The 22,409-nt window shown below is 37.7% G+C and overlaps 1 protein-coding gene across 1 annotated transcript in view; it reads right to left on the bottom strand.

Moving 5' to 3' along the window:
• The window catches only part of LOC126470132 (tRNA (guanine(6)-N2)-methyltransferase THUMP3-like), a 121,153-nt gene that overhangs the window by 4,698 nt on the left and 94,046 nt on the right, over positions 1 to 22,409 (bottom strand). Inside the window, exon 6 of the mRNA XM_050097748.1 lies at positions 11,287 to 11,421. Within this exon, the coding sequence (XP_049953705.1) occupies positions 11,287 to 11,421 (135 nt within the window). The remainder of the gene's footprint in view (positions 1 to 11,286; positions 11,422 to 22,409) is intronic.

Below are 22,409 nucleotides of genomic sequence, written 5' to 3'. Positions count from 1 at the left end.
GTTAGTCGCCAGGGAGGAGTAAAGCCTCCAGTTGGTGTTAGTAGCTGCCATTTTGGTGTGCAGGAAGGTGCAGTAGGTGTCAGCAAATGGATAACACATGGGAAATGGTTGCTCGAGTATGTGTCAGAGAGAATCGACCACTCGAGATGATGGGCAAGTTGGACAGTGCTGGAGGATAGGTCCAAATGGGAATAGGTGTGCGTGGAGTCTGAAAGGAATGTACGTGCTCCTATGTTAAGGCAGAAGAGATTAAGTTGATTAAGAAGGTCAGCCAAGAGGGGATGGTGCACATTAAAGTCACCAAGCAGCACAAAGGGGTGAGGTAGCTGCCGAATAAGCTTGAGGAAATCTGTTCCGGTGACATCATATGATGGAGGAATGTAAACAGGACAAAGGGAAAAAGTCAAGTGCGGAAGAGAAAGGCGAACTGTAACAGCTTGAAGGCGGGTAGTTGGGGAGATGGTTGACTATGAACGTCATCCCGAATGAGCAGCATGACTCCCCCATGAGACAGAATGCTGACCTCAGGGGGAAGATCAAAATGGACCGGGAAGAAATGCAAGAGCTCAAAGGAGTCATGAGGACACAATTTTCTTTCCTGAATGCAGAGAACAAGTGGATGCTGCAATTCTAAGAGCAGCCGTAAATCCTTTTTAATGGATCTAAGTGACTTGTGAGTGACTGGGTAAGGCACTTTTTCCTTCAGCCAGATCTCCAAGATAGCCTGTTCATCGAGATACATGGCATTACCACGGGAGGGAGCAGAATGGTCACCATTGCAGTTGATGCAGTGGGTAGGAGGAGACAGACAAAGGCCCTCGTGAGCATCCCTACCACAAGTTACACATTTGGCTGGATGTCGACAGGACTCTCTTGTGTGGTTGTAATGATGACACTGGTAGCAGCACATCGGGTTCAGAATATATGGTCTGACTGTGATAAGTTCATAACCTGGTTTGATTTTTGACACAAGAACCACTCTATCAAAAGTGAGAAAGAGAGTGCATGTGGGCACTAAGGAGGCATCTACTTTTTTCATCACCTGATGGACAGCAATGACACCCTGATCAGGCATGTATGTTTGGCTTCCTGCCTCAGTCAGTCCATCAAGCAGCCTAGGGTAAATATCACCACAGGAAGAATTCAGTGTTCGATGGGCCTCGACACAAACAGGATAACCATGGAGGAGCGAAACTGCAAGCAGTTGTAGTGCTTCTGAATTAGTGAATCAGAAGTAGTCTCCAAAAGCAAAGTGCCAGTGTGTAAACGAGAGCAGTATTTCACAGGGCCAGCAATTGCATCAATACCTTTCTGAATAATAAACGGATTTACCGCAGAGAAGAACTGACCATCTTCAGTACGTAAAACCATGAGGAACCTTGGTGCAGCTGGGAGGGTCGTTGAATCATCAGCCTCATTCTGTTTACATTTCATAGCCATTGACTGTGAAAATGATTGGCTCATTTTGAGAAAATCCCCCATGATTGTCAGCATCTCGGATGGCATGCTCCTTCCAACTGGGGGCCCCCTTCAGAAGGGGGTGCACCTCCCTTAGGTGATTTTTCACACCTCAGGTCACACCTCCAAACACCTGACAGAGGGACCAATCAGCAATCTGGGAAGGTAGCAGTTCAGGCAATCACAACTCCCTGGGTCTGACCTGTACCAAAGGGTACGTGCGAACCCTACCTGTCACCTGTTACACGTATTCTGCATTTGTGGTAGTCAGTACCAGAATACTGTCCACTGTTCCTTTCTTGTTTTGTCGTTCACCTTCTCCTATCCTTCCTCCACTTTGGTGTTTGAAGTTCCTCTTTTTCTTTCTCTCTGTGTGCTCCTGGAGGCCGGCCCATGCGTCCGACGTGTAACAGGTGACAGGTAGGGTTCGCCAAGTCCCTACAAACACGCTATTCAGATGAATTATATGATACACCACTGGTGTAGGTGGTAGGTATATGTCGTATTTCCATGTTGACTCACTACAGCAGGCTTGGCCAAACAGTGCTCCGCGAATGCAAATAATTGCACCGCATGCCTGTCTATCTTTCTGAGCACAGCGATCAGGGGTAAGGAGGAAAAAGCAAAAGGAAGGCTGTGGCCAGGTGCAGCTAGAGTAAGGCAGTGGCCAAAAGCAAAAGGAAGGCTGTGGCCAGGTGCAGCTAGAGTAAGGCAGTGGCCATATCACATGCCAAGCAGTTTGCTAGCAATAATAGTAGTGTTGAACTGGATATATATTCTACATTGGTAATAATGATGCCTCTGCACTTGTCCAGAAAAAGAAAAAGTGAAGAAGCCACACTATTCAATGCAAAATGGGAACTGCTTTACTTTTTCATTTGTTTGAGGACCATGCAAAGAACTTAAAATGCCATTGCACTACTATCTAGAGGAAGAAAACACTCACTGGAGTGTCATTACAACACCAGACACAAAGAAAATATGATGCACTTGTTTTGACAAACAAGAGAGAATGCTGTCAGAAATGGTCACCCTTATGGGAAAAACTGAGTCAAGAGTAAGTAAAGAAGTGATGAAATCTTACAAGTGATATATCATGAAGGTTTAAAGAAAGAAGACCATAAAGATGTAACTAAATAAAAAAGAGAGCTACCAACATCAATGAAAGAAAGTCATCATTTTGTGTACAATTTGAAGTTATAATTGATTAAAAATATATATGGGAGGAAGACAACATCAAAGGACCATTGTCACTAGTGAGTTACAAAACAGTTTTCAAAAGGCCATTTAGTGATGGAGACAACTGTCAAGCTGGGTGAAGTTGACCAAAAAGTTTAAAAATTTTTATATATTAAATAACTACATATTAGTAATGAAAATTCTTTTATTTTAGTTAAATATATTTACTTTTTGAAAGTTATTAATTCATGGCAATGGCTAAATGTACAGTTTTCTGAACCTCAATCTGAATACTGATCATTTTCAGAAGGACTGATAGTATTAACTTTTTTTATACGCTAAGAATTTTATTCGTTTGACTGGCATATAAAAGCTTCTATGTCTAGGTCTTACGTATGTCATGCACTGACCCCTCTTTACAATGATAACTAGAGCAATAACGAAAGTTTATTTATAATATATATCTATTCGTGGATGCGGTCTTCAGTCCAAAGACTGGTTTGATACAGCTCTCCATACTACTCTATCTTGTGCAAGCCTCTTCATCTTCAAATAACTACTACAACCTACATCTTTTTGAATCCACTTACCATATTCATCTTTTGGTCTCCCCCCCACCTCCACCACACTCCCCTCCAATACTAAATTCATGATCCCTTGATGTCTCAGAATGTGTCGTATCAGCAAATCCCTTCTTCTAATCAGGTTGTGCCACAAATTTCTTTTCTTATCAATTTCATTCAGTATCTCCTCATTAGTTACACGATCTATCCATCTAATCTTCAGCATTCTTCTGTAGCATCACATTTCAAAAGCTTCTATTCTCTTCTTGTTCAAACTGTTTATCATCCATGTTTCAGTTCCATATGTGCCAACACTCCAGACAAATACCTCACAGAAGACTTCCCAACACAAATCTATATTTGATGTTAAAAAATTTCTCTTCTCAGAAATGCTTTTCTAATACTTTCAGTCTCTCATTTCCTAATCTAATTCTCTCAGCATTACCTAATTTAATTTGACAACATTCCATTATTCTGCTTTCACTTTTGTTGACGTTCATCCTATATCAACCTTCCAAGACACTGTCCATTCCGTTTAACTGCTCTTCCAAGTCCTTTACTGTCTTTGACAGAATTCAATGCAACTGGCAAACTTCAAAGTTTTTATTTTTTCTCCCTGAATGTTAACTCCTACTCCAAATTTTTGTTTGGTTTCGATTACTGCTTGCTCTATGTACAGACTGAATAACATCAGGGATAGGCTATAACCCTGTCTTACTGCTTTCTCAACCACTGCTTCCTTTTTATGTCCCTCGACTCGCAACTGCCATCTGGTTTCAGTACAAGCTGTAAATAGCCTTTTCCTCCCTGTATTTTACCCCTGCTACCTTCAGAATTTCAGAGAGTGCATTCCAGTCAAAATTGTCAAAAGCTTTCTCTAAGTCCACAAATGCTATAAACGTAGCTTTTCCTGTCCTTAACCTTTCCTCTAAAGTAAGTTGTATGGGAAGTATCGCTTAGCATGTTCCTACATTTCTCTGAAATCCAAACTGATCTACCCAAAGGTTGGCTTCTACCACTTTTTCCATTCTTCTGTATAGAATTCGTGTTAGTATTTCGCCGCCATGACTTATTATACTGATAGTTTGTTAATTATCACACCTATCAGTATTGGCTTTCTTTGAAATTGTAATTATTAAATTCTTCTTGAAGTGTGAGGGTATTTTGCCTGTCTCCTACATCTTGCACACCAGATGGGATAATTTTGTCATGGTTGGCTCTCCCAAGGCTATCAGTAGTTCTGATGGAATATCGTCTACTCCCAGGGCCTTGTTATGACTTAGGTCTTTTAGTGCTCAGTCAAATTCTTCTCACCGTTTCATATCTCCCATCTCATTCTCTTCTATGTCCTCTTCTCTTTGTATAATATTGCTTTCAAGTTCATCTCCATTGTATAGACCCTCTATATACTCCTTCCATCTTTCAGCTTTCCCTTCTTTGGTTAGGACTGGTTTTCCATCAGAGGTCTTGATATTGAAATAGCTGCTACTCTTTTCACCAACCTACCCATTTATAGAGGCATAAATAAAACTTTTGCAAATTCTTGGTGGAATCGGAGTGAAGTTGACTGTCATTTGTTCAGCATTTCTTTTATGAACAAACATTTGTAAACATGGCAGGAATGTGACCTAATGAATGTAGCAACGATGTGACAGTGCATGCAGCAACAACTGTCTATAACAGTCCAATGGTGGAGTGAAGAAATCGTAGTATGGATGTTTGAGAACTGTGTCTCATCAAAATTTTAAATGGATAAATAAGCATTAACAAGGCTAGCTGAGTGCATAAAATTCCCAAAGGAGGCCTGATAAACAGCATTCAAAATGATCATGATAAAACACAAAGTGGTCAGCCAGTTCTCAGTGCTAAAGTAAAAGGGTGTGCGAGTTTCTTTGGAATTTCACAAAAGCAAATTCATGATCGCATTTTTTTGTCCTTAAGCTTTCTTTGTACGTTAATCTGAATTCAGTATTAAAATTTACTTATTATGGCAGATTTATTTTTGAGTTATTGATACGGATTCAAAATAGTTAAAGTTGCCCTAAAGTCAAAAACAATCTACAATTGAGACCTTACCTTTTCCCAGCGAATTGAACGTTCAAATAATTTACGGGTTTGCTGCCGGGTGACATCATCAACCACTTAGGCAGTGGTCGATGACGTCACCTGGCAGTAAACCCGTAAATTATTTGAACAATCTACAATTGTCTCATAACAATCAGTCAGCTTCAAGTTTGGGGAAGTTGACCGACGCAGGTTTTTTTTTTTTTTTTTTTTTTTTTTTGTAATATTTTATGATGTGTCAGAACAATAGGTAATAAAGACCAAAAATTTTATTAACTCAGCTCAATATCCATGTTCTGAAAGGAAAACCAGTATATTAATTTTATTGGTTTCAGAAATCCAGAAGTTGCACAGTTCAAGCATATCGCACTTTCTCGTCATGCCGTGGAATCCCACATTGCTGATTGGCTGCAGATGCACAGCATCAATTGACTCAAAGGGCACCCAGGTTCATTTTATTTTCCATCACATGTGACAATTCCACTGACATGTCAGCCACAGCACAGAGTTGCGATTTTTGTGCATTTAGTAAACACCGTGCTAGAAATGACAGAGGACTATCTGAATTTAATCTCACTTATGGAAATTACTACTGGCACAAATAATTTTGATGCTGTGGAGAAGATTCCTTTGGAATGGAATAAAAAAACTCATCAGCATAACAAATGATGGCACACCAACAATGTGGGGAGAGTGAAGTGGTCCTGATAGTTTGATAAGGGTAAATTGGAATCTATTTGGGGCTTGTTGACACTTGGAGTTCATTGTCTGATATATCAAGAGGCACTTTGTGCTAGATCAGTTGAAGTAAATGATATAATGGAGGTTTTTTTCAATATAGTGAACTACACTCTGTTGCACAGACTGAACATTTAGGGAATTCTTGGCTGATGTCATAGCCGAATTCGAAGGCGGTTAAGTCATCAACAAGGTTCCTTAATTTGTGTTACAAGACTCCAACATTCCTAGAGAGAAGTGGAAAAGAAAGCAAGGATATCTCCATGATTCTCCGATTTGGGCTTCACTTTTATGCCAAACATCACCAAATTATTTGAATTCATCAAGTCTCTCAATGCAAGGGGAGAATCATTTAGTAACAGGTATGACAAACAAGACTGATGCTCAGAAAGATTTCTGGCTTGCAGCCGGTTGTTGTTAGCTTCCATCCACGATATTTCGACTGGACAACTGAGGATGGCTGGCAGTTGTCCAGTCGAAATATCGTGGATGGAAGCTAACGACAACCGGCTGCAAGCCCCAAATCTTTTTGAATATTTAGTTCGCTGGGAAAATTTTAAATTTCACATAAGACTGATGCTTTCAAACCAGCTTATGGACAAACTGGCTTCAAGTTTATGACATGCAGTGTTTCCTGGAACTCAAGGAAGTCAGTTTTGGACCAGGCATGACTTCTTATGTTTCAATAACTGAATTAAATTAATTCAAAGACTGTGTGACTGAAGACTTATTTCATTTTATTTGTCAGGTCATGCTCACCATTTTGGCTGCTGATGACCTCATATTTCAAACTTGAAATGATAGACCTACAGTGTAACACTTGATTGTCCAATCCAGGAATTTACAAGAATTTTATAAAATGTAACCTCATGAGCAATATCCTTGGCCGCACAGACAAACTGTTAAATTTATTTCAATGTTTGGCTCAACATGTGTGTGTGTGTGTGTGTGTGTGTGTGTGTGTGTGTGTGTGTGTGTGTGTGTGTGTGTGTGTGTCAACATTTTTTATGTTATGAAATTTGTAAAGTCCCACCTATGTTTGGTTTTAGCAGATTTTAATTTGTGTAACTCTATGCATTTGGATGTATCACAACCATAGTTCCAGATATATTACAAATTGCAAAGCCAAAACATACAAATTTTTGAACATCACGACTTAATTTTAAATTTCTACATGTAAAGTGTTTTGTTTAACCATCCACTGGTGCACATTTTGTAGCAAATCAGCTAAGTTAATTTTTTTCTACTGTATTAGAATTGTGATCAACTGACTACATTTTTTGATAATTTTATTTTTGAGATTTAGAACTAAACAATATGGTGGCATGAGTATCTCCCAAAGCCATTTTGTGACCTGTTATTTTGGTGGATGGTGTATTTTCCACTGCAGATATGAAGCAACTTTTTCAGACTTCCCACGTGACAACATAAGTGATCTCACAACAAACAGAAACTAACTGTTGTAACAGTTTTTATATACTTGGTACAGTGTATCACAAGATGTCAGAAGCATCCAGATGTGGCAAGATATCCCCAATTTTGTAGTAAGTATCCTTCCCATGCCTCTTTGAGAAAGTACTTTGTTGGCAAACATACTTCCCAAGAACCTTTAGATCAATGATATTTGGTAGGATGTGTACTTCCCACAGCCCTTACGGGTTTATTTCACAACAAACAGAAACGACAGGCTGTGCAGCGGGGTATCACCAGATGCCAGGAGTGTACATAAGAGGGACAATGTATTCCTATAAATGCAGGAAAGAAATACAGTTACTGGTAACTCCTGACCAGTGAAAGGGTTAATAAAAATTACATGTAATTCTGCTCATCATATTACCACTATCTATGTTACTTATTTACATAATAAAGTTACGGCTTTTGCACAAGGTTAAAACATTGAAAATAAACACTGGTGAAATGCTGCTTATAAAAGTATGCTGCAATATTCGCCTTTTAGAAGTAGTTCTGCCATGCTGCAAACATGCCTTTGTATGTTTTCCAGTTGATCAGTCCTCCATATACAGCAGTCTCTCTCATTATAGGTGAATAACAGCAATAATATGAGCATTCAGTCATGCACATCACAGAGTAACACATTTTCTATATAAGTGGAGAAAATTGTAAGGGATGAACACAAGTGAATTTTTGGTAACACACTATACCACCAGGTAACACACTATACCACCAATGGATGCACGCCACCTATATCTAAATCACTTTCACTGTCATCTAGGTGGTCACTAGAACTGCTGTCAGAATTTAATGAAATAATAAGTTGAGTTCAGTGTCATTTTCCACTACACACTCATTCTCCCACGCTTTTATCATCACTTCTTTAGTGTGTCTTACAACAATATGCCAATCTGATGATGAAGCATCTTTTGTCAATCTTTCCACTTATGTTAACACATAGTTTTTGTTGTTCCCTACCACATAACCTTTAACTTGAGGCCATTTGAGTTCAATAGAATTGAATTGGTAGTGGTGTGGTGGCAGTCTGAGGAGCCTATGATCATATGTGTTCGTCATTTCATCTACAACACACAGAGGTCAAGGAAGTTTATTCTGAGCCATGAGATCCAGTAATTCACTCTTCCTACAGCTGTCTTGTATGATAATCTATTTTTTGATTTTAGCCAGTTGATAATGTCTTGTTTTCTGGAAGCTGTTGTAGGCACATTATCATGGATAGGAAAACAATACAAGGCATTGTCCATAACTATCACTGAAGGCTTGTTCAAGTTTTCCAGAAGTGAATCCTTAAACCACTGCTGAAATGTATATCCATTTATTTTTTAAAGGTAATCACCAGTTTGCTTCTATCTAAATAACATACAGTTTTCTACAAACCCTGCTGATTTATCTGCATGGAAAATAATCAATCTATTACCTTTGCCAGTGGATTGTGACATGGTGCCAGTTACTGTATCATCTATCCAGGCTGTACTCATGGAATGATTTGCATTTACCCACGTTAAGTCGAGCCACACAATACACTCAAAGTTTTCCTGTGATACTACACTCAAAAAACGACAATGCCAAGCTACAGTATCACCTCTCTCCATTATGACCTTTCTTCCGTTAATTTTGTTTATACTTCAAGCCTAAGCAATGTACTACATTTCACAGAGACGACTTACTGCCTCCAAAACGTTCTGCTTCTTCTAAGGAAGCCTTCAGTTTTTCAAGGGTTGAGTGTTCGTTTCTCGAAGAGTAATTATAAATATGACATCTAAATTCATCTCCCCTAAGATCACTGATATTCATCACATGCTACTTGAATTCTCTCTTCTTTCCTGTATGCTTAGATGATATGTCCAGCCTCAGTTTCTTCTGCTCTTGCATAATTTTCTCTCTCTACTCTCACAGTACTATTTCTGTGAATTTTTAATGCACCATGGTTCTGTTTATCACTTTAGTGAGAGGTAGCAAGGACCTACCATTGTCTTTATCTCATTCTGTGTATTTCCTAACATTGCTGCAGTCGCACAGCAACCATCCTCAGATGTTCTGTACCTCTCCTTCCTTCTTATGTTAAAACACTGTGAATAACAATAAATAATCACACAACACAATTCACTGCACCACACTGTAGAACTGCTACATGATCAATGTAGTTTCAAGGGCAGAATGAAGTCTAGTTTGTAGCCACTTTCTTTCTTTTTATTTTCCCACCATGTTGCAGTGATTTGAAGGCCAGCCTTATCTCTGTTGTTATAATAGTCTGAATGCAGTTGATTTCCAAAAAAGTGCTGTTTCTCTTCCTTTTGCATAATTAGTCTATTACCGTATTTGCTCTGAAAGTTTTGACTCTATTACAGAGTTCATCTAATTTATCAGCTGAAATACGTTATGTCAAATTTCTATTATAATACTTAAATGCTTTCTGATGACTCTGTGCCCAGGAGACATTTCTGTGTTGTGGACATTACTCTGAAATTAAATGTATTTTCTTCTGATACCTGCAACAATTCACAGATTCCAGTTCTGTATGCTTTTAGCCAACACATATCTCCATTGTGTTTTAATGCAATCAAACAACAACTAAAACCAAGGAATAATGACTTGTGCAAATTACCAGTCTTTTACATCCATGCATGTAGAAATAAAATAACAAAACAGTTTGTTCAACTAGTAAAAGGGTTAATACCAACTAAAATGATAGCCATTAATTTCTGACTGCATTACTGTGAAAAAATAATTTTCTTAGAGAAAAATAGCAAGCAAGCTTAACAGTATGAATGTGTATTTGAACTTGCAACTTTTCGATTACCAGTCCAGTGGCTTTACTCTTTTGCTAATGTGTCACACAGATGATTTCATTTCATTTAATTTTGTTACAGCACACTGTAACTGTAATGCCAACTGAGATTGTGGATGTGACTGATGAGATAAACCACTTAAGCAACAGCAATGAAACACGAATTCGGCACAGTGCATGGGGCAACCTTGACTGTAATGCACAGTGGTTTATATATTTAGTCACCACTATAAGAAGATATGGCTCTCCTTCCACTCTTGAAATGATTTCAGTATGATGGCTGCAGTTCATGTACAGTAACATATGACAAAGTCCACTCAATGCAAAGCTACCACATTTTTCACCGCTAGCTCTCCGAATTCACATTTATTTCAAATCATCACAATAACTGTGACCATTAAAGGCAAGTTATGATGTGAGAACATAGGATGATAAAGACTAAGTTTTTAACCAAGTAGATTATTTGCGACCAGTCAATCTGACATTGTATCTTCACAATTTTGTGTAGAAAATAAAACTTGTACAAAAATATAAACTTCAGCACAAGATAAAGTTTTGCCTCATTTGCATACAAATATTTTTATAGTAGTGCAAGAGATGATGCAAAAATCAATGCATAGTTCACTCTGCTTCCAAACCCCTCCCACCCTTGCGGCCTGCCTGTCTGGCCTCCTCCCAAACCTTGCATGCTGCAACACCTGGCAAGGCTCTGCTGCTCACGCCTGCAGAACAGGCAACACAGCTGCAATTGGCTGACACTCAACCCCTACCACTCGACACACAGAAATGTCAATCACAAAGTAATTTTACTCAGAGTATAATCCCTATTCTACCTGACATGGTTCACTAACAAAAGCAAATAAATACACAGGCTTCATCAGAGTTATCAAGGGCAGTTCAATGTACAGAAGATAGAATGTATGAACACTTTATTCTATCCTATACCGCAAGCAGTTTGAAAACAATGTATACTTTACTCAAAATGAATGTCTTAATTGAGGTCCCCAGAAAGTAGAAACTTACTCTTACAAAATTTCCCTTGTCATATGTTAAAAACACAGCTCTTCCAGATGTCTTCATGACTCTTGATAGTTCAAACAGCAGTCTCACATAAAGTGTGCTGTTATTCTTCTTTGATCCCATTCTTTTTCCGAAGGGCTGCAATAAAAATTTTAATACTCAGATATGGGTAAAATGTATTAATGTTTTAGTAATTAAAATATGTTAAAAGAAATTAAATAAAACTGTCCTTACCATGAAAAAATATGCAAATATAGCTTAAGCTACCACCAAAACACTTTAAAGCCATGAAATTCTGGTACCAAGGCTCCTTTGGCTGTTGTCAGTATTATTACTGTTCAGTTGTAGTAGTACTAGTAGTAACTCACAGTTATTCCAGATGATTAAAACAAGGCAATATATTGCATTTTTTGTTATAATATTGCAGTTGAAGTGCAAAATTATATTTGGACAAAAGACAGGAGGATACAACAAATATTTATCATAAAACAGTCACAACTTCAAAGAAAACAATGTTACAGGTGAAGAACTGTGTGTCCACTACTGTTAGAGGTTTTTAAGTGAGAACAAGAGTGCAAAGGCCTTCCTCAACACAACTCTTTACTGTGACACTTATGCAATTTCAGAATAAAATATGAGTACTACACAGCTTGTGGTGTTTATGCTCCATCACTGCCAACATTTACTACATTTTTGTTACTATGTTTTAATGCACAGTACAGGAAGATTTTGTTACGGAAGGCTAGTGAGTAGGTAGGATCACAATGCAGACTCACATAATGATACACCCGATGGTCACAAAGCATGAGAACGGCTGGGCGAGTGAGAGCCATATCGTACTAGAGCAGAGAGGCAGAGAGAGAGAGAGAGAGAGAGAGAGAGAGAGAGAGAGAGAGAGAGAGAGTGGGGATTCATCTACCATGTTGGACACCAAGAAGCAAATATTTCATTATTTATATTTATTGTTTAAACATTAATATACTGCTCCAACCATGCTGATGAGGTTACTTGCATTGACACCTTGTTAATAATAATTTCAATATCAGTCAATTTATCAGGAAATGTTAATTACAAATCAATGCTTATTGATGGAGAGGATGGACCAGTCATAAGTGTGTCCTGACAGGACAGGCGCCAAACTGCAAAGATAGCTCACTACTAGTCTATGATTAGTTCCTGATGAGATAATACATGAATCCATGTATAAAATTTGATCTCATGTAAAGAGGGAAGACTTAGATGAAAAGTTGCCTCAATGACATTCTTGTGCCAGCTTGTGTTAATCTCGCGTGAATTCTAAGATCGAGTGGAGATTTTTACTGTGTCTTTTGCGGTGCTCTAGAAATGATTATCATCTGGAAAATTTGCCATGAATGGTGATAGACTGACACTCAGAATCTGTTTCTATAAATAGAAATAAAATCCAGTGGCATCCCAATACTACTCCATAATATCAAATTTAATAGCACTAAATTCTTTCCCATATGCCACTTTGTTATGCACTGTTTACTGCATGCATGTTAGAGCCTGTAGCCAACAGTGAAGAACCCTCTTTTTTTTCTGTGTTCATAAACCCACTGTGTAGTATTTGAGGGTAGCCATTTGCATCTTTGGCAATTGCATCTGATGTACCCTCATGAGTACTTTACACTTGGCATCCCTTGTGTGTGTGTTACTTTACAAGCTCTTAAGACACTGATGGTGGCCATAATTTGCATTTTCATAAGACTGTGTTTTGTTGCCTTAGTTCTGGCTTTCTCCCTAAACCATAGATATTAAGAGTCAGTGAAAGTGGTGACTGGTGCTCAGTAAGCCAATGATGTGCTTAAATTTCATTCACATTGGTCTAGTACAATAGCACGAAGATCAAGCAAGTGTGAAGTCCACATAATAATGATATACACAGTTTACAGCTACAAGTCGTCTCATAAAGAGAAATCTATGCGTTGAACAACAGTCATTGAAGAAATGATTCAACATGTGTAGACAAATTTGTCATGACCTCCATGACTACCTGTTTTAACCCTATGTAATCTTTTTTGTGTGGTGTACTGTGAAAGAATCACAGTCTGCACTACTTTTATCAGTAGAAATACCACAGCTATGAGCTCACATCAGCAATGCTTTTGAACACACTGATGTTAAGATATTATACTTGTAGTATCAGAACAGGGGAACATATTGAACACTTGTAAAAAAAAAAAAAAATGAAAAAAAAAAACCACACACACACACACACACACACACACACACACACACACACCTTTATGAGTATCTTTGTATGGTTTGGTGGCAAAGCTCCTGCAATAATATGTCAAAAATTTAACTTTTGTAATCCTGCCAGATGTATCAATAGAGCAATCAATATGCTCATATCTGGTGAGGTCACCAGGTGTGGCACAGAGTGATAAATTCTCTGGCGCCAGATCATGTGGACATACTTCTAATGACATTAAGATACTTGACTAGTTTTTGAACAGTGAGTTGGACTTTGTTATTCCCTGCAGTTGACGTTTGGCTTGTACGCAGTTCCTAATGTGGTCCTGCCTCCATTCAATCACATGTTGTGCCTTCTGTGAGCGAACTGACCGTGTTTGTGGACACTCTGACAAATTTAGTGTTCATCATCATTAATGTTTGAGTTATTCAGTAAATAACCAGAGTACTTTTAAAAAGACTTGTAAAGTCTTTACTTCTACTATATTTTGCAATTTATTTGTACTTAATCGATGCCCAATAAAACTGTGTTGTTGTTGAAGACTTACCACAATAACAATAATACACTAGTGAAATTGTTTCTATGATTTGTATTAATGGTTGTTGTTGTTGTTGTTGTTAAAACTAATTGTGTGTGTTTATTCTGACATTTTTTCAACCTTGTCTTTTCTAATATTCAGATACTTGAAGAGTCCTATAGCTGGTTAATATAGGGACTGAGATATGTTGTTACTTTCTGACAAGAAATACACTGCAATATTCTGGATGAAGATAACTTTTAGGCTGCAGTGACAGTGGCACCAATATCGGCACACTCCATCGACGACTGACAACAGTTGCTGACAACTGATGTTTTCGAATCAGTGTGCCACTACATGTATGGTCATAATGTAGGCAATCTCATCATCCAAACATATAGACTTCAGACGACAATCAGTGACATTCAAATCAATATGTTTTCTTCTGTCAAATTGGTTGACATGCTCACAAATGACATATGGACTGTTAGAACAAGCTGGTAAGTTTAGTCCAAGAAAGGAATCGTGACATCCTGAGGAAGAAAAATTTTGTAAGTGGGATATAGTTCGGGATCTATGAAATGAAATTGCAGATTTACTGGAAACCGCAAGCAGGCAAAATCTTTATTGAAAATTTTAGGCATAAATTATAACCTCAAAAATAATTTGTTCAAGTGAGAAGGGTGGTGTATCTTACGTTTAGACTCTCTGTAGTGTTTTTTTGTTTTTTTTGTAGGTGGGCATTAGCTGTCTACAAATTATTATTACTGCTTACTAGCATTTTTATGCCAGTAGGGTAGGGATTCTGTTCTATGCGATGGTTTGCAAACGTGGGGTATGTTTTCCTACTATTCAGTGCTTCATGTGTTCAGAGCACCTTATTCTATCTTTGTCTTTCACACATATGCTGAATGATATCATTGAAGGTCAACTTGCATAATATAATCTTATTTTCCAGTGTCATCACAAATCATCTCCTAAAATGTCTCTCTTCAACTCACATATTCATAATACATTGCTGGTTAATACAATAACTATGGAAAGAAAGTACAGTACTTGCCTCTTTCTTTTCAAGACAGATATAGCATACTCACATGCAGTCAGTATCTTTTTAACAGCAAAATCTGCAATGCAGCACTCACCTACAATCACATAGGCTTTGTGGCACCCAGCACATACATGAAGGGTAAAATATATTCTAACCTCCCTAACAGAATGGATTCTAACCTAACCTAACCTTACCTTGATCTCCCCAAAAACTGATGCAGGAGATCAGACGTGCTGCGAGCAAGCTATCGCCTGACGTTATCAGGCAACCTCCAGTGATAGTACCTAGTGTTCACTGTCAGAGCCACTGTGAACGCAGCCTAAGATGGGTTACACAAGGTGAAGCTTGCACGTGAGTAAGATTAAGAAGTGATGAGCTCTCTTGGCCAAACTTCTGTAAGGAGGTCTGTGCTTTTTGGGGGGAAGGGTTCAATTATGTGGAGTATCTCCTCAAATATGTTACTGCCTCAGGAAAATTTTGAGTCTCAGATCCCATTATGTTATATGTTATGGTGCTGCAACTGCAAATGGAAGTACAATTTTACAGCTAATATCTTCATTAAACATTAACATTTTATCGGGTAAGTTCATCAGTATCTTCAGACTGCTGTCTACAGAGAAGTAGCATCACAGGTGTAGGGATTATTGTAACTGAATGCTTCAATTAATTCAGCCCAAACAACAATTGTAGCAGAAAAGTGGTTTCACTGCTATAGTTCTTTAAAGGTAGCAGAGTGCATGCTATAACTTATGAACTTAAACAGTTGCTTGGCAGGGTGGCACTAGAACAGAAATGTGGCAACACAATAAGAAATAACCGATAATATTTATTAAGAAAATGTTGCAAAATAGCACTTAACTTTGGTACAGCTTGATGTGTGGCACTTGATGACCTATACCTAGTACAATGAAATCTAAATATCTTTGCTATCTTTTGGCAGTCTGTGATATTGTCACTATGACAAAGTAATATTGAAGACACACTTGATTGTCCTAGTTCTCTGTAAATAGCAACTACCAAGTAGGCTTCAGAGAACAAACTGTACTGAGCTGGCTGCATGCACTGAACTAAACTGTCCGACTACTGGATCGGAACTGTGGGATTATCTGCAGCATGTCGTGTTTGGTGCCTGTTGGTGGAAGGATTTCCATCTCCACCAGTACAAGGCAGAAGCAATGAAGTCTGTAGTTGACAGTGCTTCCTATCATGCTGGCAACATTATCTATGGTGTGTACGATGCTCAGATAGACTTGGCAAGGAGAGGCTGCTGCTCAGAATTGAGAGGTGCCAGGCAATTAGCTGTGCCTGCACGGTAGGGGCCTCTTATAGTATTTGTTGTGTTAAGCCTGGTACACAAAAATGGGCCAATTATAAGGAAATGCAGAACAACTTGGAGTGTGTTATCCCTTCGTGTGGTGAATTGCTGCTCTCTCTAAATGTGCATAAATTCAAGATGATGTGCATAAATGTGAGAAATAATCTAATCGTAACAGATCCAACAAAAAGAATCTAATAGTAACAGTTCCAACAATGACGGTATATTTCTTTCACATTGTTTCAATACTAAAAACTGGTATTAAATAGAATATATATTTGAAATTAGCAGAAGAGATGGGAAACTGAAGACTTTGATTTGCTGAGGCAATTCTGGAAGAATGCAGTTGGTCTCCTTAGGACAGCATATACAAGACTAAAAAGTGACCTATTCAAGTGTGTCAGTGCTCAAATGTCTAGAACACATGCCAATGTTGATGACATGGAAGTGATGAAGGGATTTACAAAAACACTGCTAGGAATTCATCAGATTGATGTCATTACACATAAATGTGCCAAAGGTGCTCAGGGAATTTACATAAATTGAAATTATTGGAAGATGACAGTGTGTCACCACAACAAGGTAACAACAATTATACTGACAATATATTCAATGGATGTCCTGCCAGCCGATGGCACCTGAAGAGCACAATGTTTTCTTTTACTATCATCAAGTATTCTGATTGACTGATTTGTCTGGTGACTTGGAGGTTGCTTATCTCCTCACCCCCACAGCCCTCCTCTGCCCAGTGTGCTGTTACACACCATCAAGTGCAGAAGTATGTTTGGTGACCCTTTCATTAATTGTCCTAATAATACCCAATTTAGGGCCCTAAACATTGTGGAGGTTGTAGCCAGTGATGCAAATTTATTAGGTGGTTCCTGGTTAGCATCTCAATAGTTTCCTTGCTGACACAGTCCCAGTAATGTGACATTTAAGCCAGCACTCTGGTGCAGTTGTACTCCATGTAATGTGTTTCCAGAATACAATTGTCTGGGACAACTGATCCTTTAGGCTGCTTTGAAAGTGTGTCTCACTCATGTTCATGGAAGTGGTCTTCACAAGTGTGTGTGGTATTGCCTGTCTGATGTATGATTTGCCACATTAGCAGTGGATGTGATACAATCCAGTATTAGAAAGTGCAACACTGTCCCTGACACACCCCAGTAATGGACAGGGCACTGTCTTATTGTTTTTCCAGAGGATCCATCCTATTTTTCTTAATAATTCCCCAAGACATATAGTTCATAGTGTTTCTCACATCTGTCCCTTAGTGTAGCTATTTTTTTGAAAACCATTTTCAAATTTCTATTTCACAATTGAGATTCTCCAGTTCAGAGAACATACATGCCCTGTGGACCAGGGTTTTTAGTAAACCATTTCTCTGTACTGGATGGTGGCAGCTCTGAGCATGTAGATACTAGTATGCATGAGTCTTGGTGCAGTATACACTTTGACCCAATGTTCCATTTGCATTATTCTTCACTCAAACATTCCGAAAGGGTAGCGCATTATTATATTTGATCTCCACTGCCTACATCTAACACATACTCAAGCCGCCATATGGGGCACAGAAGAAGATACTGTGTACTATTACAAGTCATTTCTTTTTCTGTTCCACTCCCAAATAGTGTGAGAGAAAAACAACTGTCCGCATGCCTCCATATGAGCCCTAATTTCTATCTTTGTGGTCCTTATGCGAAATGTACATTGGGCAGCAGTAGAATCATTCTGCAGTCAGTTTCAAATGCTGGTTCTCCAAATTTCCTCACTACTATTCCATGGAAAGGACATAATCTTCCCTTCAGGAATTCCCATTTGAGTTCACAAATCATCTCTAATGCTTGCATGGTGACTGAATCTATCATTGACAAATGTAGCACCATGCTACTCAATTTCTTTAATGTCTTCATTTAAGCTGACATCTGGGAATGTCAAACACACTAACAGTACACAAGAATGGGTTGTGCTAGTGTTCTATAGATGGTTTCCTTTACAAATGAACAACACTTTCCTAAAATTTGCCCAACCAACAGAAGTTTACCATCTGCCTTCCCTACTAACGTCCTTACATGCTTGTTCCATTTCATATTGCTTTGCAATGTTACACCTACATATTCCATCAACTTCACTATGTCAAGCAGCACACTACTAATACTGTATTGAACATTAGAGGGTTGTTTTTTCTACTCATCTGCACTAGCCTACACTTTCCTCCATTTAGAGCAAGCTTCCATTCATCCATCATTTTTATGTTCAGGTGATTGGAATTGAGTTGAGTGAGAAATATATTCAGTTCATCTCTTCCATGTGGCCATGTAATGAAGGTATTGTTAACATACAGGAAGATGCTGGTTGATTTCATGGAGCAAGTTTTCACTCTTACATCTTCAAAGTTTTCCTTATGCAAGTTGCCCCAGCACCAGTCAGAGTGGGCTGCTGATTACAATCCCTTCCATCTACTCATATTATACCCCTTTAAAAAGATCATGTGGAGATTAGCACATACTTGTAAAGGTTAGTGCTCTCTCAGTCCAATCTTTAACACTAGGCTCTAAAGCTCTTGCAAGGGACTCCTAGTAATGAGGGAGACAATGTCAAAACTTACGAGGATTTAAGATTCCCTAGGCCTGTAGGTGTTCAGCTATTGTATACTGCATTTAGGAAATACATGATATGGAGTACAACTGAATCAGAGACCTGGCTAAAACTGACATTACTGGGACTGTATCTTAGAGGACTCTATTGAGACAAGATACAGAGATCTTATAATCAACTGGGTTTAACAAGGGCAAAGAATGAGACTAAGAGCAAACATAATATACTGATTCCTCGTTTTGATGGAGTTGCTACAGCCACCAGGCCAATGCAAGCCCTGGAGAACAAACCAGCAGGTTGAAACACAAAGCCCTGATGACTCAAAAGAGGTTTTGGACGAAATAAATAATGCACAGCCAAGATGGCACTGACACGTCAGTGCAGTGACAGCTCAATCTCCACAAAAAACCTTACATGCATGCAAAATACGTGAAAAATGGGCGTTAATAGGTGTATTATGTGTGAAGAATAACTTCTGGTTTCATGAGAAGTGCGCAAAGTCAACTTAAAAATTTTTAAATCATGAGTTTCCTTGACTGTGCCATGTATGTGGACATGGTGAATGTGTGTAGTTGATAAACACAGTGAGCTCTAACAACAAAATTATCAAGTTGTTGAAGAGAGACACTGAAGTTCTTAAAGACAAAATAAATTTTTTGAAAGAAGAAGACACAAGAATCAAAAATGAAAAAAAAGTTAAGAGCTGATGAAAATACCAACAAAGTGACAAAACATAACCACAAAAACTCGTGCACATGATAGAACAGACTTCAGTAATGTGACAGTCTGGCGTGAATGACAAAATTGCAAATAACAATCAGCGTACAAAACTAACAGAAACATATAAGTGGACCAACATAAAATACAAAAACAGTACACACAGTGTTGGACAAAGAGTCAAAAATGAATTTCTAATAATCAGAGATTCTATGATTAAAAATGTTGTAACTCCAAGCTGCACAACTGACCCAAGGATAAGTACTCATAATTAAATAAGCATTTGAAGAATGTTCTTGAAGCAAAAACAGACTAACAAAAAGTGTAAACTGTAATGCAAATTAAAAAGCAGTTTTTATCCATGTGGGGATAAATGCCTTCGAAGCTACGGTGAAAATGATGTCATCAACAAAACAAGAAATGTGATCACAACAATGAGAAATGTATTTCCATCATCAAGAGTGGCATTCTCTATAAAAGATTAGTGAGCAACAAATACATAGGCAAAATAATCAACAGCATCAGAGAACAGTGTAACAGCATAGGAACAGTATTTGTAGAGAGCCAAGTACGTTATAACCACACATTGCTTAGCACAGGATGGCCTACATTTAAACAGGTTATGGTCAGCAAAATTCAGCAAGATATTTAGTGATATGTGCAAAATTATAAATAACAAGGGAATCTAAATGTGAATGATGGAGGTTACAAGCTACCTAAAGGAACAAAATGTAAAAATACATCAAGGAAACCCATTCTTAAAACAATAGTAAAAGTTCATCTTTGTTGCTGTCCTTAAGGTGAGGTTCAACAGCTGTAAGGTATTTTATAAAACAGATTTTAACAATCAGCTGTTTATTTTTCCCATTAGTCATTTACTGGTTTTGGTTATTAACCACCATCCAGCATGTAGGGTACAAAGATTAGTTAAACTGATTAGAGTAATTGTTTGTCTTGTTTTTCCTGTGATGTCTGTCTATTTGACATGAGATATGACTGTCAGTATTCTAAGATAAATTATGTCAGATATTTGTACAATTTCACTGAATAATTTTGATACTGTTCAGCTTCAAAGCAATATGGGGTGCTTTTAACTAATCTGTTGTACCGTAAATCCTGGATGATGTTTAATAACTAAAGCCAGTAGACAACTAATGGGACAAATAAACAGTTGATAATTAAAATGTATTTTATTAAAAAAAATCATTTTTGATGCATTTAAACATAAATGGCTTACATACAAAACGTAGGACTGACAGAGAAGAAAAATTTGACAATCTACAAATTTTCTTGGCAGGAGGGAGAAATATATCAGTCTTCGCCAAAACGAACAATCCTTAAAAATTATAGAACTATGTTATAGATGGTACCTCTTGTAAAAGTAATAAAATTCATGGAAGTTCCTGCATACTAATTAAAAATTCTTTAACATATAAGGTAAGAGATGACTTTAATTTTCTAAATGATGAGGACATATTTGCAAGTGGCTTTACAGAAGTAGATGGACAAAATATTGTAATAATTTTGAGATACAGAACCCCAGGAAAAGAAGTAACAAAAGTATTTCTGTTTAAGTAAGGTGTCTCTTACAGAAATAGAAAAGCAAAGAAGAGCAGAAGAAAAGGATTGCTATAGCTGTTGATTTTAACATAAATGTAATAAAGGAATCTGATGAATCAATGGAATTTATTGATCTTATTCAAGCATTTGGTTTCAAGCTAAATTTCACCGAATTCACAAGACAGAGTAAACAAACTGCAAATTGAATAGATAACATTCTGACATATTATTCATTTGATCACACAAAAAATTCTGCATTGATTCAGGTATTCTTGATTGTTCTGCACTGGTTTTGGAGCTACCAAAAAGAAATGAAACAGCCATTAGAAAAATGGGCATCAAACAATGCTTCAGTAGGAAAATACAGACTTGTTCTACTTTAGGCTTAAAGAAGTAAACTGGCCAGTGGATCACTCTACTACAAGTTCTAAAAATTATGGCATGTTTCTTGAGACATTTTACTGAAATATTTCCTCCCACAGTCTGCAATAAAAATATGACAATTAAACTGAAATGGATAACTGCTTGTACAAAGGTGTCACATGCCAGAAAAAGACAGTTACATAATCAACTGTAAAGTGATAAGAATGTAGAGTATTAAACCATGCAAAAAGATATAAAACTGCATTTTGAAGGGTGGCAAAGGCAGCAAACCAAATGGCACACAAAAAATTCATTCGAAATCATACAAAAAGATCAAAGGCGGTATGGTCAGTTGTAAAATCTGGACTAGGTGTAATAGCTGGCAGTCCACAAATTTCCAAAATTAAAACAGGTGTCAAATCCATTGTAAATACTTCAGAAACACCAGAATACTTCAATGACTTTTTTTTATAAATGTATCAAAATTAGATGTTGATGTAAGTGGATATCTAGATAATATCCAACTCTTTGGTTTCAATCAGGATAACAGACAAGTTTATGTAGTAGTAAAGCCATTACTCAACAAAGACTCAAGGGTAGATGCAGGAAACTACCAATCAGTAAGTCTTCTCCCCACATTTTCAAAAATATCAGAAAAATTTGTTGCAATCCGGATCCAAAATTTCATGGCAAAATCTAATAGCATCAGATTAAATCACTTTGGCTTCCAGAAAAGGAACAGTACAATATGTGCCATCAACAAATTTACTGAGAAAATTTGTTTATCTCT

This window comes from Schistocerca serialis, chromosome 3 (genome assembly GCF_023864345.2).
Source record: "Schistocerca serialis cubense isolate TAMUIC-IGC-003099 chromosome 3, iqSchSeri2.2, whole genome shotgun sequence".
In the NCBI taxonomy this organism is placed as follows: Eukaryota; Metazoa; Arthropoda; class Insecta; order Orthoptera; family Acrididae; genus Schistocerca; species Schistocerca serialis.
The sequence above is the reverse complement of the archived record's forward strand: the minus strand, read 5'-3'. Positions and strand labels throughout refer to the sequence as shown.